This window comes from Semicossyphus pulcher, unplaced genomic scaffold, assembly GCF_022749685.1.
Source record: "Semicossyphus pulcher isolate SPU_LCO1_2020_fin unplaced genomic scaffold, fSemPul1.0.p SCAF_1, whole genome shotgun sequence".
NCBI classification, from domain to species: Eukaryota; Metazoa; Chordata; class Actinopteri; order Labriformes; family Labridae; genus Semicossyphus; species Semicossyphus pulcher.
Window position 1 is genome coordinate 3,682,383 of NW_027211603.1, and position 17,932 is coordinate 3,700,314.

General features: G+C 42.6%; 1 protein-coding gene across 1 annotated transcript in view; it reads left to right on the top strand.

Annotated features, from left to right (window-relative positions):
- Positions 1 to 17,932, top strand: part of LOC138605876 (C-myc promoter-binding protein-like) — a 58,688-nt gene that overhangs the window by 28,536 nt on the left and 12,220 nt on the right. The window contains exons 14-20 of the mRNA XM_069678365.1: positions 4,187 to 4,320; positions 6,292 to 6,424; positions 6,794 to 7,000; positions 7,106 to 7,234; positions 12,632 to 12,770; positions 16,037 to 16,156; positions 17,651 to 17,770. Of these exons, the coding sequence (XP_069534466.1) occupies positions 4,187 to 4,320; positions 6,292 to 6,424; positions 6,794 to 7,000; positions 7,106 to 7,234; positions 12,632 to 12,770; positions 16,037 to 16,156; positions 17,651 to 17,770 (982 nt within the window). The remainder of the gene's footprint in view (positions 1 to 4,186; positions 4,321 to 6,291; positions 6,425 to 6,793; positions 7,001 to 7,105; positions 7,235 to 12,631; positions 12,771 to 16,036; positions 16,157 to 17,650; positions 17,771 to 17,932) is intronic.

The window sequence follows — 17,932 nt, forward strand, 5'->3', positions numbered from 1 at the left end:
AATTCATCTGCAGTCATTTAGCACCGGGTGTTATCTCTCGTGCACGCAGCCTGAAAGCTCCCAGTCTGGTCCAAACAAACTGAATGTTACTTCAGAGACAGAAACGAGACGTTCCCGTCTCACCAGTCTGAGTGTTATTTTCTGTTGTCTGAACTGAGAGCAGACCTGCTCACCTGACAGATTGCTTTATCATCACAGCTGTCTCCAGTCGCCCTGGAGCGGTGTAGGCTCATTCACATTAAAAAGCTCCTCGCTCAGGTATCCATAGGTATAAAGCGCATTATATATTTATAGTCCGGAGGGTTGGCAGAATTCTTAGATGTAAAATGATCCCTAATGCTCATGCCTGCAGTCCATGTATGAATTATTTTGATTAGTTTACTTTGTTCATTTGACTTTATGAGGTCAGGACTTCAAATGAAACCTTCCTGGATCACACAATGTGAACCATTGTGAGAAAGCAAATAAAGATGCAGTAGCAAAGGTGAGTTGGAGACATCCCCCTACTTAACATCACTTTAAATACCTTCTAAATATGATTAGCAAATAAATTGGATTTAATTTAAACTAATATCTAGAAAGAAAATCACACACATTTTATCTGAGATAACACTTTAGCGGAGCTAACACTCTCCACAAACTGGTGATAAATAACCAAACATGGCAGATATTAGTTTTAATTTCCTTTAATATTCCCAGAAGTTTTAAAGTTTTCCAGCATCAACCAACATTTTATTTGCAGTAATTGACAAACATGTGTTATCATACCCGTCCATCCGTCCATCCGTCCATCCGTTTATCCATGTACCTTTAAATCTGGAATGTGGGGACACCCAGAGGGGGAGGTTTTCTGTAGCCATTTGTCATTAAAAACGTACACTAAACAATTGTAATTACAGCCTACCATCTGTTTTCACCATGTCGAGTGTGTAATCCTGCTAGCTACCCGTGCGGTAGTTGAGCTCAGCCTACTGTAACGTTGATTGTTGTGAGGATGGCGGCTGCACTGGCGACGATGACAGCGCATGTCTGTGATGAAGCTTTAGCTCGATTATAGCACCATCGTCTGGGTAAAATACAGTGACACAATAAAATACCTCTCTCTGCGTTTTAGTCTGGTGGAAAACTCCTGAATATCTCCATCGAGAGGTGTCCTGAACTGTTCCCTGAATCACCTCCACTGTCTCCTTTAAAAAGAAGCAGTGATTCAACTCTGATCTCTTTCTAAAATCTGAACTCATGCACCTTCAGTGTTAAATTAGCACTCAGAGACACGGCATTGTGTTGCCTTTGATGTGCTGAATTAGACTCGAGAGAATTAATGAAAGTTTTCTTGGAATAAAAGGCTTTAGACTCTCCGGTCTCAGACACTTTACTGCCCGACTTTAATTACCAACACACTAACTAGACTAAGTTATGAACTTTCAGTAAGTGCTTCACTTGCCCTCCGTCCGTCCATGAATAAAAGCATTGCTTTTAGCACTAAAGCCTGTCATTAAGCTCCTCTCAATTTATGACGCTCCCCTTGCCGTGACCCGAAACTCTTTATATCCACCATAAAGCTCAAACCCTCCTGCTGTACGATTCACTATCTGTCAGCCGCTCTGTAGTAAAATCTGTGCAGTAGATCCAAATGTCAGTGATGAAAAATATAGGTGTCATACATTGTGCTCATTGCATTTAACTTTACTACATAGATGTTTTTCTGACACCTTTTTAATATCATCTGGATAAGAGGGTTAAGGCTAAAATTCTTTTCAGTCATTTAATGCTTCAGCTGAGCTGATCGCCGGCTCGTTCCAAACACATAACTGACTGCAGAGGGACTTAAAGGAAACAAGATACAAGGCCAAAGATCTTTATTATCATGTACACAACTGAGAGGCAGTCAGTGGCCATGAAATTCTCTTTTAGCTGAGGTCAAAAAAATATATAAATTAATAAAATCGAAGAAATAAAAGGATCATTTAAGATAGAAGATAATATAAAGAAGTTTAAGATATAGGAATAAAATTAGAAATAAAAGTACATTACAAAAAGAAAACTACATCGGGAAGGTGTGCAGAAGTGATCAAATAGAGAGGTAGAAAGGTAGATAGCCATTGCACTGATAATTTTCTGCATTGATTGTGATTGCTGGATGTCTCCTGTCTTCCACAAAACGATTACAACCATGCACTAAGCTTTTTTGGCCATGCTATGTTGGAGATAAAACATTAATCAATAAATAATACAGCTCAAATCAAATCAAATCAAATTAAATCAAATTGTATAGCGCCAAATCATAACCAGAGTTATCTCGAGACACTTCCCAAAAAGAGCAGGTGTAGACGACTCTTTGTTATGTTATTTAAAAAGAGGCCCAACATGAATCACCATGAGTAGCACTTAGCAACAGTCGGCACATTAGCAAGGAAAAACTTCCTTTTAACAGGCAGAAACCTCGAGCAGAACCAGACTCATGTTGAACAGCCGTCTGCCTCGACTGGATGGGCCGGAAGAAAATATAAGACGACTCCAAGTGTTCCTTAAATCAGCACCTCTCTCTTCATGTCATGGCCCCATTAAAACCTCTGCAGACTGGAGGAGAGCACGCAGAGATGCACGAGAGCTGTCATTAAAAACCAGGTTATTCCACCAAACACTGACCTGTGAACTCTTCCTGAGTTAAAACATTAGTATTCTGTTCAACATGTTTTCTTTGCTTTATTCGAGGTGTGAAAACATTGTTTTTGCATCTTTTGGTTCAACAAGTCGCCATGTTCTGCAAATTAAAGACCTCAATGAGAATATTTGATTTTTAAGTAGGAGAAATGTTTACAGTAAAACAAAAGTTCATTTTACACAAACACAAACTTTAAATAGAAGAACCAGAGAAAACATATTTTTGCAGTGGTCTCTAATGTTTTTCAGAAGCTGTGTATCTGCTCTTCTTACTGCATGCAGGTTTAAACTGTAGTAGAAGTAATATACAAACTCAGATGTAAACATGAACAGAAATAACTTCAAAGTTCAAAAATAAGTTAATTCACATCTTGATAGTGTTTGATTGATGCTCCTAACATATAATAAAATCAGTTGGTCTTCCAGTGGCTGGATTTGAGTTACTGAACTGTTGCACGCATCTGCAGCAGAATAAAGTCGCTGCTCGCGCTGACAAAGACACTCAGGAGGTGCAGTTTTAGATTCATGGAGTTCCCACACTCTGACTTGACGAATGACCTATTGATCCACCTTCTGACTCTATGAATCCTCCCTGCACTGTTTAGCCTCTCACAAATTCTGAACCCTCTCCTTTTCGTTCACCGCAAAACACTCATGCCCTTTACAGCCTGTTATTTTCTCACTCTGCTGGTGTACTTTTTTTCTCGTAGCAAGTCATGAGGAGTACTATCGCTCGTGTTCTGTGGTTGTTGGAGAGTTGTCAGGTCTGAGAAAGCTTTTGAAGTGACATCTTGGAGAATATTTGTGGTGTGGAGTTTGAAAGGTACAAAGGTTTACCACTTATGAAAGGTCTGGTGAAAACAGAAAACAGTTATCAGTTAATCCAGTTATTTAGTATGACCCTAAAGGTCAGGATACCTAAGCCTCTCCTACATCAAATTTGACCCGCTTAGAAGTCTCCAAATTTGACGGAAGTGCACCGATAAATCAGCGGACTCTCTTTAAAGTATTTTATTAGTCAAGTATGTAATTTACATCCAACAACAAGTGTTAAGGATGATTACTCTTACTTCTGATAAGAGACAATGTAATGTTACTTTGAAAGTAGTTTCAGCTGTGTGTGGGGCGACAGAGGGCAGCTGTAGAGGTGTAGAGTAAGAATAAGAACAAGAGAAAAAAGAAGTAAAAGGGAAGCTGGCTCGCTCGGGAATCTAGGTCACCTGCTGTCATCCTCCCTCCGCTCTCCCTGACACTCACCCTGTAGAAATCCTGCAATCAGGTCGACGGGTACAAAGCTGTTTTGAAATTATGCCACAGTAAAATAAATGTTTTTTTAAAGGTGAATCGGCAGGCCACAACCCTCCCATGCAAACAGTGACATATTTATTACAGGGCATAATGTCAAGATCTGTGTTGAAATTCTCTCCTGTCTGATGGGTTACTCCCCTTCACAATCAGCTGTGATGGATGAAAGGTCACAGTACCACCACCCAAACATCTCTGCTGGTGTTCTGTTCTGCAGGTGGACAGTGACAGGCCCGAGGAGGCCAGGCTGATAGAGATTGATGAATCGCAGCGCAGCGAGCACACAGTCTTCATCACACCTCCGGAGCTGCCCCCTCTGCCCGAGGGGGAGGAATATCCACTCTGCTACAGGTACAAACACGACTCACAGAGCTGACCTTTACTGTAAAATAGGAGAAAAGCTATAAATCTACTTTTCTGTTTTGTTCACACATCTTTAGACTTTGGAAACATTTCACAGAAAGTCAGGGGGAACGGTAATCTCTATTTACAGATTCTACATAAATGTATCGGGGAGCGGATTTCAGTACGGGAAGTGTTCTGGTTTCTGTTTTTGTATCATGTTTGTAGTCCGAGGAGTCTGACCAATCACATATCAGCAGGTTCTGGCGTATGCAGGAAAAACAGAGCAAAAGCTGGAGGAACACAATCCACAGAATGACATCCCGGCCCCCTTCAGCGTCATCAGCCATTAGCTTCTTATTCATCTCTTTAGACAGACATCTGCATGCTAGTGCAGCGAACGATCCATTATAGATCAAAAATGTCAACCTGAGCAACACATTTGCTTGAAAGTGTGTCAGTGTTTAGATTTCCCGACTTCCTCGAATGCATCAGAAAGGACAGACCTGACAAAGCTTCATGTTGACTTGTTCCTAATCTGCATCACGATGTTGTTATTTCAGCAAACTGAAGAGCCAATAATTAAAGTCAGTCACAAGAAAATCTGTTTCTGTTTGGGCTTCATCCCGCTGAAGTAAGCCAGAGTGCAGCCTCTGTGTAACTTACTGTTTACAGTGAAACTGAGACTCAGCACAGAGAGATGAACGGGCGCTCCTCTGGGGGATGGGACAAACCAAGAGATGACAGTGTTTATTTAGCAGACACATCTGGAGGGGAGAATTTACTTTCACTTTACGCTTCTCGAGTCGCTAATTTGACTGTAAACAATGCAGCGCTTGAAAAAGTAAGTCTTGGTTTGGAGGTTCTTTATCTCTCACCGCTGGCTAAACCAGAATGGCTGAAAAGTTGGCAGCCACTCCCAGGGGTCGTATCGTAGTCGGACGAAAGCCAGTGGGTTCTGAGATTGGGGTAGCGGTGCTTTAACACGAGAGAAAACAACACGCATTCAGGATTAACCATGAGATGATTAATTTGCCAATCAGTGCTTTAATCACTCAGCAGGCTGCTGCTCAAGCCTTTTAATTAAAATGTGTAATTTGTAACAGCTTTGTTTTCTTAGTTCTGTCTGTCAGAGTTTCGTTTCAGCTGCAAAACCATTTGTTCTTCCTCCACTTCCAGAGAGCGTCATTTGACGTCTTTTGGCCCTGAAGAACTACAGCGCTGATTTTTAGTTCCTGCATTCACTTTTATAGAAAGCTAGCTTATGAAAGTTGTGAAAAAAGACAAAAAACAAAAAAACAGATATTTAGCTGTATGTACTCGAGCCACAGTGTGCGGCCAAAGAAATGCAGAGGAGCGAAGAGGCTGTGCAATGCATCCTGGTTACATTTCGGCACTTCCTGCACGGCAGGAGAACTCGGCTTTCTTGATCTGCTTTGCATAGAATGGAGAAATTACTGCCTCACTTCAGCATCATATCCACATAAGAAATTCAAGAAAAAATTATCTAGAAGCTCCATCCTCACTTTTGACATCCTACATGAGACTCACAGAACACATGACTTGTACCTTAAAGCAGGAAGACCTAAATAATACATTGAGTTTAAAGATGGTTAATTTGATGGTGGATTCTCTGATTGAGGACCAGCAGGAGTCCAGCCCCCTGACTGAGACCAAAGACTGAACACGCAGCTGGACTGTGTGGCTCTGAATGTGTCTTCTTTTTGTATTCTGCAGTCATGTTTCGCTCTAAATGCCTCCTGCCAAAAGACTTTAAAGAACCACTTAAATGAAGGTCCTCTAATGACTCATAATGACCGACAGCTTCCTCGCTCTCTTTGTAGATAATCTCCAGCAAACTGTAATGATCGCTCTGACCTTGGAGCGAATCATTTGATATCAGATATTGCTTTTCTTTGCAGAACCTGGGGGGAAAATATGAACGCGCTGTCGCTAACTTGTATTTATGTTGTTTACCAGGTACGATGGTTTCCCAGTGTTGAGCCTTGACCTGTTTGACCCTGTGGAGGGCCTGCGCACCCCCTCCTCCCGCCTCGCTGCCAGACAGAGCTGTCCCACCAGCCCTGCCCCCATGTTCAGACGCACCAAGCAGGTCAGCAGAGCAGTAACTCAATATTGTCACACAAGGATTTATTGATTTATCTGTTGAGGCTCTGAGCTGATGCTATTCTCCAGAGCTACACAACCAGAGAGTAACCGTACAAGGAGCCAAAAATAGTACAATTTCTATTCCTGATAACAATTAAGACGATCAGATGATCTTTATTGTCGGCCATTTTTGCAGCTGGCGAATCAGCATACATAAAGAACTGTCTAAAGCAATCCTTGTTGTAAGAAATCCTGATCAATCGCTGCATCGAGGGACTTCTAATCCAAAAGATTAGATTCCAGCTTTGAGATTTACAGTAAATCCCACATTTCCATCAACCTTTCTGTTTCTCACCCTCCTTTTCCTGCACAGGAGATCAAATCAGCCCAGAAGATAGCCAAGAAGTACTCGTCCATCCCCCAGCTGTGGTCCAAGTGTCTGCTCCGTCACTGCTACGGCCTGTGGTTCATCTGTCTGCCAGCATACGTGAAGGTGTGCCACTCCAAGGTGCGGGCGCTCCGAACCGCCTACGACGTCCTCAGGAAGATGCAGGCAAAGAAACTGCAGCCCCCTGATGAGGTACGTTCGCCAGTGTTAGGTTTGAGACAATAATTACAATGTTTGTGCTCACATTAGATCAGCCAATGTTGCCAAAACAAAAATATATGTACATGCACTTTACAGGTTTGCTACCGGGTGCTGATGCAGCTGTGCGGACAGTACGGCCAGCCTGTGCTGGCTGTGAGGGTCCTGTTTGAGATGAAGAAGGCCGGAGTCCACCCGAACGCCATCACTTACGGCTACTACAACAAGGTACAGCCAGAAGTTATTATTTATGTTTAATTAAATGCTGTGATGTTGTTCTCCTAACATTGACATATTTAGTCATTAACAAAAAAGAGTCCTGGATTTAAGGATAGATAAAGTATGCAGCACACCAGAACCCACCCAGTGTCCTACACAAGCGCTCATAAAAATAGATTAGCACTGGGACTCCAAGAAGAAGAACTACAGTCCCTCTGGGTGTGATGTTCCTGATGTGGGTGTGTTACGCATCTTCTGCTGATTCAGCCACTAAAGTGTGAACAAACCCATGATAGCAAAATGCCAAAACAAATCTCAGCAAAAGACGGCACGCTCCCTTTTCCATCAACTGTAATGGACGTCAAGGCGGACTGAATCAGCATAAAAACGCAATAATCGGCTGCTGTACGAATCAAACTGCCCTTTTGCTCATATCGTAGTGACAGGCTGCTATATGGAAATATAAACTCATTGTTCAGTACAACAGGAAGTATGTGGGTGTCACGGTACATTAGAAATGAATATGAGTTTGATAAAGTCGTTACAAAGACGTAGATGGAGAAATATTTTAGGCATTGCGATCGTAAAAATGAAGTCGGGCTGCAACTTACAGTTGTTTTGACTATCAATTAATCTGCCAATTATTTTCACAGTTTTTCTATCAATCTTTTGTCAATTCCGGTAATCTTCTAACCTCATAAACATTGTGAAAAAATATTAATTACACCTCCAGAGCCCATCAGCAGCCCAAAACCCAAACACTCTCCATTTACCATCATCCACCGATCAGCCATAACATTATGACCACCTGCCTAAAATTGTGTCGGTCCCATTTTTGCCACCAAAGCAGCCCTGCCCCGTTGAAGGCATGGACTCCACTAGACCTCTGAAGGTGTGCTGAGGTATCCGGCACCAAGACGTTAGCAGCAGATCCTTTAAGTCCTGTAAAGGTGCGAGGTGGGGCCTCCATGGATCGGACGTGTTTGTCCAGCACATCCCACAGATGCTCGATTGGATTGAGATCTGGGGACTTTGGAGGCCGAGTCAACACTTTGAACTTGTTGTTCCTCAAACCATTCCTGAACCATGTCTGCAGTGTGGCAGGGCGCATTATCCTGCTGGAAGAGGCCACTGCCATTAGGGAATACCGTTTCCATGAAGGGGTGTACTTGGTCTGCAACCGATAAGTCTTTTACTTATTTTTATTCTAGTTCTATGTTAATTGTTCTGCACCAAAATCACCAAAACAAATTCTATGTATGTGCAAACCTACTTGGCGATAAACCCCGATTCTAAATCTGATTCTGATTCTGAACAGTGTTCAGGTCGGTGGTACGTGTCAAAGTAGCATCCACATGAGCGGCAGGACCCAACGTTTTCCAGCAGAACATTGCACAAAGCATCACACCGCCTTCTTCCCAAAGTGCATCTTGGTGCCATGTCTTCCCCAGGTCAGCGACACACATGCACCCGGCCATCCACATGATGTAGAAGAAAACGTGATTCATCAGGCCAAAGAAAAGCAGCAAGTCCTGCGATTTAAGAAGTTCGAACCGGGAATTGTTTGACATTTTTGCTGAAAAACGACACAAAGGATTCATCGCTAATCAAGACGGGTGGCAATTAATCTTCTTTCTTTATGAGTCAACTCATCGTTGCAGCTCTATCTGAAAAAGTGAAACCGTGCCCTCGATAAAGATAACTTTCTGATATAAAGCAGACTGATTGCAGCCCAGACGCTAATCGTTTATTCATGATTCACAATAGCAGCATAAATAATTACATCCAGATAATCACATCAGTCACTTGTTCACTTCCTCAGTCCCAAAAATCTCTGGTTGGTTCTTATGAGGCAGAGACACTTCATCACAGTAACGCCTCTGCAGACACTCGGCTCTCTGATAAGAAGAAACATCGGTGACATTTGTAGCTTCCCTCAAAGGTTGCAGACCGGTCGTGTGTGATCATACCCAGGAGTCAGGATGAATCAGCGCTTTGTTATCATCACAGGCCATCCCTGATCTGGCAACCCAGGGAGTAAAATGTAAATTGGCTGATGCGACTTGCAGTAAAGGTTACTCCGGTGTGTTCTGACACCTTTGAGGATCTTATTTCATCTTAGAGAGAGGAGGCCTGGCGGCACAAGGTGGCCGATTCCACTGCAGCTGCTGCACCGGACAGCTGCAGGTGTTTTTTTTCCACTTTCATGCTTCTTTAGGTCTTTGAGGTGTGTGTGTGTGTGTGTGTGTGTGTGTGTGTGTGTGTGTGTGTGTGTGTGTGTGTGTGTGTGTGTACTTATCTCTTCTCTTCAGTTGGCCTCAGTTGCACATGAGATAGTGCCAAATTCCTTTGGGCTGTGGCTTAAACATTTTTCAAACAAACTGAAATAAGTGTAGAAGAAACAGCTTAATATTAAGTAATGCCTACTTATAGGTTCTACATAAACATAAAGGATTTGTAGGCGTGACCAGATTTTAGTACGGGAAGTGTTCTGGTTTGTTTGTAGTCTGGGTATTACTGACCAATCACGTATCAGCATTGGTGTATGCTTTCGTAGCTTCTTATTAATCTCTCTAAACAGACATCTGCAGCAAGTTCAGCTAACAATGTGATCTACCTCAAAATTGAACTTGAGGCCAATTCCCTTGACGCTGTGTCATGAAAGCTGTTAGATTTCCCGACTTCCTTGAATGCATCAGAAATGATGGCTCTGACCTCCGTTCAACAAACGTCTCATGTTAAAGTAATTACCTTCTCCTCTTGAGGACAGACCTGACAAAGCTTCATGTTGTTCCTAATCTGCATCATGATGTTGTTATTTCAGCAAACTGAAGAGCCGTTAATTAAAGTCAATCACAAGAAAATCTGTTTCTGTTTGGGCTTCATCCAGCTGAAGTAAGCCAGAGTGCAGCCTCTGTGTAACTTACTGTTTACAGTGAGACTCAGACTCAGCACAGACAGGGAGATGGAGTGAACCGAGAGATGACAGCGTTAATTTAGCAGACACATCTGGAGGGAGAATTTCACTTCACTTTGATCTGAACACACAGTCGCTTCTCAAGCTGCTAACCGGACTGTAAACAATGCAGCATGCTTGGATGACTGATCAGGCTGGCTAAACCAGAAGTAATAGAGATATTCAGATTAATAGAAAATAATTAGATAGTATAATTTGTTGTCTAGGAATCCATACTGGTATCTTCCAGCTTGCCTCTGTACCGTCTCTGTCCTTCAGCTCCGTTAGCTAACAGGTTAGCGCCACGAATTGGCTGCTATTTAATGTGGTTCCAACAAAAAAATATATATATATATGTGTCAAAAATATAAGACACACTGATTATATCATGTTGTCAGTTGCATTTAATATGTTTTGATTTTGTGCAGTTGCTATCTTGGACGGGTTTCTCTTGCAAAGGAGAGATTTTTTTTTATCTCAATGGGGCTTCCTAGATAGTTAAAATAAATGTGTTAGCAATTCTCTTTAGCTCTTAAAAACTAACCTACAAATATACCAAAAAGAAAGTTATTGTTGAAGATGTATAGATCATAAAACCTTGATGTTCATCTGTTCATGGATATTGATGCCAGAGTGATCACCCTTTGCTGCATGAGTTTCCTGCACGTCCCTGTGCCCTGTGAAAACATGATTTGACCCAAGTCCATTTCCACAACAATGCTGCTGATACTGTTATTCATGTGTCCTTGAGTGATAGAAGTAGTGACGGAGACTTAAAAGAAGACCTTTTGTTAAGTTACAAGGAAAGAATCATAAAATGACTCAAAATTAAAGGTTATCAGTAGAAAACACCAACCAGGTTTATGAGCAGCTCAGCAATGTTGGAAAAACAAAGCATAGTTTAAAATGTCCACGTGTCATGAAATTCATGGGATAATGATGAGTTTTAGACGGTGCAATCCAGGCTGGCAGCAGCAAGGAATTTCACACGTAATTTACTTTGTACCTCGTTCTTTCTTTAGATGGTTGTTTTCAGACGAGCAGCTGTGGGAAGAAAGTTCAGTCCTCTAGAAAACAAACTAAAGCCACTTTCCCACTGGACAAAAAACCCTCTAACACCCGCTAACACCCGGCTTTTTGCTTAGTGGGAAAGGCTACAATCTGCATTCAGACCCGGGTCAAATGACTCGGCAGTAGACCTGGGAAATAATCGCCTTGGCTCCAATCAGCAATGATGGGAACACAAAACCTGTGTCCACACGCTAATCTCCGCCCCCTTTCCGGTGCGATGCTATGCTCCGTCTGTAACTTCTACAACTCCTTGAGTGTGATAAACAGACTTAATGAGTAATAGATACAATAAAGACCTAACCACCGTAACATCTTCACTGTTTACTAACCCTGTCTCTGGCACGTTTGTGACGTCAGACGGTGACGCAGCAGAAAAGAGACTGAAAGAGTATACTTCACTGGCAATGGGAAAAGAGACAATCCAGTCTTCCCGTGTCTGCAAAACCCGCATCAACACGCTAAATTTAGGTGGGTAAGGGGTATAAGAAGTAGCAACATCATGAAGTCAATACTGACATGTTTAGGGAAACTAACTCTGTACACAAATCCTGGGAATTACCGGATGTTGACGAGCCGCCATTACTGCAGTGGTGTCTTCCTACAGCACCTGCACGTTTGAATGAAAGCTGTCCTGAACGATTTTCTCCTTTTTACCAACACTTTGTCTGTAACTTTACTTTTGACAACGATGTAAAGGACATCAGGAAGAACCTACCTCCACCACTAATGACTTTTTTGGATAGATTGCTGTTCTTTATTTGTCTTAACATCTGCAGGAGGTCAGCCTCATTTCACCTGGCCCGAATCCTGCGAATCTTCACACCGGAGCAGCCGGCGTAATAAACCCCTTCTTCTCAGTAGCATACCAATCGTGCTTTCCTCAGGAGGCTTCTGAAGTGTATTTTAAGCGCAGACAGAGACTGTCAAACGTGACTTGGCCACCGACAGCTGCAGCTCCTTTCTCTTTTCTTCCTCTGATGTACGGTGTCTTTGTCTGTGTAATGCCGCTGCAGTTAACGCAGCAGTTTTGATGAAATATTAATTCAAGATGATTTTATGTGGAGCAGAGATTGGGTCAGTTTTAGTTCACTCAATTTAAAATGTTGAGTTGAAATGGAATGAATCAGGTTAGATGGAGACTAAAGACAACTATGAGAATATTTAATGGTGGAAGACATTTGATATATATAAAAAACCATCCACGTGCTTTATAATTGGAATAGAAAATGAACTCACGCCAGCACTCGAGCATGAAAATTTGATCAGACTTTTCAAAGAAATTAGGCAGATACAGTCTTATCTTGTCTTCTCTCCTCCTGATATATTTCCTCCTCCTATTTCTCCGCTTCCTCCTCCTCCCCCTCTTCCTTGATGTCCAGGCGGTGTTGGAAAGCACGTGGCCCTCCAGCACCAGAGGCGGATACTTCCTGTGGATGAAGCTGAGAAACGTCGTCCTGGGCGTGGCGCAGTTCAAACAAGCGCTGCGCCGACACGCTCCCACCCAGAGCCCTCTGTCAGGTAACTGTGATCAAACACAGTCTGCATGTCTGAGAGAAGGAATGATGTTCTTTGTGTCTAATGCACGGATGATCCTGCAGACTTGAAAAGAAACATAACTCCTTGCTTTAGCTTGAACATGCCCACAGAAAAAAATGCATTAAAACCCCGAGCGGACACTCAAACTGGAATCAGAAACTGTTGGTAGAAGACCAGAGAGACTCTACATATAATATAGAGAAAAATAAATAAAAAATTGATTAACGGGTTAAGATAGGATTTTACTCTATTGCTCTTGAATGTATATACTGCCGATCTACGTTTACACAATGGTATAAACAAATCTAGAGCCTGTTAATTTAGCTAAACCTGTTGAAGACATAAAAATAGCTAAATATCAGGGCTGCTCGCCCCCTCCTATATTTACTCTTGGTTCAGCAACTCTGACAGCCTTATGTAAAAGTAGAGAGTTCAGGTGGAGCGACACGTTTCTTAAAATAAACAAACAGACTTGTGGGCTGCAGTTGTGTTACTTACACAGTATGTCATCTACTGTTTCTAATGGTGTTCAAATGTATATTTAATCAGCGTGACCGTAACTTTTTTTAAACGAAACCTTACCGTATCCTACTTCCTGTCGGCACACACAACCTCACGCCGTGTATGTGCTGCAGGTGTAGCCGCTAAAAGTAAGCACTCTGCGACACGTCCGCTCCGTGAACGGTCTGTTTATGTAGCCACAGAATTAACCAGCACAGGGACGAGGTGATGATAACAGGAATACACCTCGCGTAACGGAGCGTCTGCCTCGATCATCCCGCCAACATTATCTGTGACAGCAGCAGCGTCACGTCTCGTGTGCCTTGTTTACAGTTTACAGGCAGGTTGCACTAATGTGATGTCAGACGGACTATTTCTGTAGATAAGTAGTGGAAAACGAAAAACTGGTGAGTTTTTGAGCAACAATACCGTCGCAGCTTGACGTGTTTCACTTAATTTATTTCACTATTGCACGTCCTGCGATGTGACTATTGCACATGCGCACATCTTAAACGATTTATCCTGCAGCCCTACTAAATATTGATGCGGACATATTCAGGTGTAAAGCTTGTTTATGAAGACATTTTTGGGTTTGAGTGGAAACTGAACAGAAGTCCATGATAAGACACCACAGACAGTTTAATAAAGTACACAGTAGAGTTTAGAGGACATCAGATTTATTGGTTTTGCAGGAGGGTATACATCACCGTTTTTTCTTGGAGGCTCCGTTGAAGAAGTGAAGGAAGCAGCTCTGTGTACCTTTTAATGACTTAAATTTAAACTGGGAACTGTTGGCCAATTAAATGGCTATTGGCCTTTTCCGCCTCCAAACTATCGTGGTTTAATTGGCCTTTAAAAACCCACTCAGTCGACCTTAAGTAGAGTCTTTATAGAAGAAGTCATTATCATAAAAACAACATAAATAAATGATGATCAGAGACTTTAAAAGACTTCCATTGCCCGACTACAATCTTAAATCACATCCATGTATCAAGTTTTAGAAAAGAAAATCAATCACCAAGTCTAAAATCACGTTTGTTTGTTGTGATAAACGACAGAGCAGCTTAAACTATAAAAAAACAACAATCCCATCATGTGTGGTTTAACTCCCCTGCATGCCAGTGAAACCTGCACATCCAGCACATGCTAATCCCCGTCCTGCTAATCCCTGCTTCTTTAAGATACTCCCCGTTACCTGCAGTCAGCATTGTGTTGTTAAACGCCTTCTCACCTCCGTTCACTTTGGTTTATTGCAAAGAGAGAAGGATTCCTGGAAAACACTCACCTACACACACCACAAAGAAAAGAGCAACTGCTTTCTGCGATGTTGTTGGTAACACGATTTACAAAGCACGACCCTACGTCCACTCGTGTCCCACACATGATATATAATGTGCTTTCACAGTGAAGCAACAGGTTCACACAACTGACCGACGCTTACTTTACATGTCCTGTCATTTTAAAAGGACTCCCTTGGAAGTATCCATTTTTCTTAGGCTCTCACTTTGAGAGTTACACATCTTTTCAGTCCCTCCAGCATTTCATAGCATTTGGCGGCCTAAAATGCCTGATTTCGTGGCAGCTTTTTAAAAAAGTAACAATGAAAGTTGCCGTTTTTTGAGGAGTTTCTGTCTCCGTTTGCCGTGACACATCCGCTGTCAGTAACCGGGACAGACGCTCCACTAAAGCCATCTATTGGCTGAGCGAGCTGTTTGTCTCCTGACACGACTTGAAGGTCAATTTCAGTGTCAAGATGGCAAATATAATGTGTAAAAACGAAATGACACTAAAGTCAATAGCCATTAATAATCATTTCTCAATGCTCTCCATATGTGCAAGGGAGAATCATCCCGCCAACATTCTACATTACATTTACACTGTTCTACTGGTTATTTCTGCCGCTGTGACATTATGAAACAATGCATGAGATGGTTGATTGAATTAGCGTGAATTCGCGGAAATGCAACTTCCTGGAGGGACTGTCTTTTCCAAGAGAGGCGTGAGAACAAGAGACAAGAACATCATCAATACAGAAATAACACTACGACCACATTATCATGCAACTTCTTAAAACTGTTACAAGAAGCATGAAAAACATTGTGTTATAAAGCTGTTAAATCTCTAAGGAGAATGTAACTGAGAAATAATGTAAAAGGTTGAAACAGGAGCTGCAGCAGTTAAGTTAGTCGTCGTGGGTTTATCTCTAGAGAAATGACTGATAGTGCATCAAAACAAAAACTCATTTAAACCCAAACAATAGTTTATCTTTATTGTTTCAACATTATACATAATTTATGTTTATGCTTTCTGGAGGCAAGTTTAACGTCTATGCATGTTTACCTGACCTGATGTGCGCCCAGTAAAAGACTCCCTAGGCTGAGCTCGTACTTAATTAGATTTAATTAATTAGAAGTGTTACAACTGAGTCACTCTTTGTTTTTCCCTTTAATAAGTACCAATTAAAATCTAAATGATACTAATTATTTACAGTTGCACATCAGTTCCTTTCTAGGAAATGTTAGAGAACAATTGGACCTATGAATAAAAGCAACGTCTGTTTTATTTATTGCTGTTCACATCTGCTATTAATCATTTTTGACGTATATTCTGCAAATCACTGCACTTTAAGGCTTCACATGATATCAAATTACTGTATATATTTAAAACAATAAAGAGGAAATACAGTTGAGTCCTTGTCGAGCAGAAACTCAGCCGGCTTCCTTTAACGCCTTGTTGTCTTTGGGCAGATGGCAGCGACCTGGACGCCGTGAGTCACGGCAGCCTGGATAGCTCTGCCGACACTAACCTGGCCGAGCAGGGCCCTGACTCCGCCAAAGTTTACCCCACTGATGATAGATCTAGCACAGGTACACTCAACATGGCTGCTGCTTGACTTTCACAGGCAGCCATCTTGTTTGTTCTTCATCGTTTTCTTTCAATGACATATTTTTTTCCTCCTTTCTCATTTTGTCCAACTCACCGACCGACCGTTTGCCTCCTCTTCCTTTTTAAACCTCCGTCCCTCCGCTGCCTGTTTTTCCTCCTTCCTTTCGTCCCGTTTGTCCATCCACGTTGTCTCCTCCTGGTTTTGCGGCTGTGGTTTCTGCTCTGCTCTGTCCCTAACCCTGCCCTTCACTCTGGCCCTGCCTGTGTTGCCCTTGCATGCAGCCGGCCGTGGGGGCGGCAGCGTGGGCGCCAGGGCCCCGGTGGCGCACTCACACTGGGGGGGCTCTGAGCTCAGAGAAGCCACCCTCCACCCAGGTAAACCTCTCTGTCTGTCGGTCTGCCTGTCTGTCTGTATCTCTCTGGTTGCTCTTCTATGTCTCATCCGACCTGCTCTGTGATGACTTCTCCAGCTCTTTCATCGTCGTCTTTTCTTCTCCGTTTCTCTCTTCCTGTGATTTCGCCTCCTCTTTCTCTCCTCACTGTGACATCTCTCCATCCGGCACATCATTTATTTCTGCTCATCTCTCTTTTTTTGCCTTCCTTTCTTACTCGCTTCACCACAGAGTGATTTGTCATTGTCAATTATGCAGAGTAATTACCCGGCGGCACATTCTTTTTGATTACGGAAATCATTTTAATCATGAAGACGGCACCTCGGCTAGAGACTTCGCCTTGTGTGCAGAAACACTGAGAGGGAGCCACAGCTCGCAGCACAGCAGGAGCGAAGGACCTCGATGCACACTTCATTGATTATTACAGTCCTTGCATGACTTTTGTCGGCTGCGGGTCTCTCCGTCCTGCATTAGAGCCGAGCCGTGCAGCCTTATGTTTTATTTAGAGGTGACGGCCGGAGAAGTTCATGGCAATGATGAAAGAGGAGAACAAATCATCAGACAGCTGGTGTCCTGCAGACCCAGGGAAGTTTAAAGACAGATGGAGGAGTCAGCCTGGAGTGATGGCAGGTTTCTCCCCCTGAAGTATCTTAACAGTTAAATTCATTAGCAGCTGTGAAACTGAGGTCAGCTTCCTTACAGTAACAGTAACTCTGTGTCTGCCCTGAGGAGGATTCTTTTATCCAGCTTGTCTCTCCTCTCGCTGCATCAGAGCTGTGTCTCCCAGAATAGAGATGAAAGGGAAGAAAAGCCTCACTATCTTTTTCTTCCTATGTATGTTTGATTTACCTCTCTTACCACAGGGTAAAGCTACGGGGTTAAGCTGCGCTCAGCAGATACACTGAAAATAAAGGATATGGCTGTGAAACCTGAATAGATGAAGTGCGACTATTTTAAGAGAAGAGTTTTCGTTCTTGCATGAGTTGTGTTGCATTCTTCTGTGATCTTGTGGTTTAATATCAGAGATGTCCGCCTCTTTTGACTCCCTCTCACTTCATTTTTGCTCTTCTTTCTCTGTTGTAGGGGATCAATCAGATCTGGGTTATAACTCGCTGTCCAAAGAGGAGGTTCGGAGAGGAGACCCCAGCGCCCCGGACTCCGCTCCTGACAAAGATGACAAGAAGGAGAGCGACTGCAGCTCCTGTCAGTAGTTTGATTCATCACCTGATATTTCTGTCTACCGCATCTTATAACAAGTGATAAGTTGGCAGCCTCGCAGCCTCTCAGGATTTCCCCTTCCTCCGCCTTGATCTTTCTGTCTCCTCCAGAGATGATTCATTCATTTCGGTTTCTCGACATCAAAGC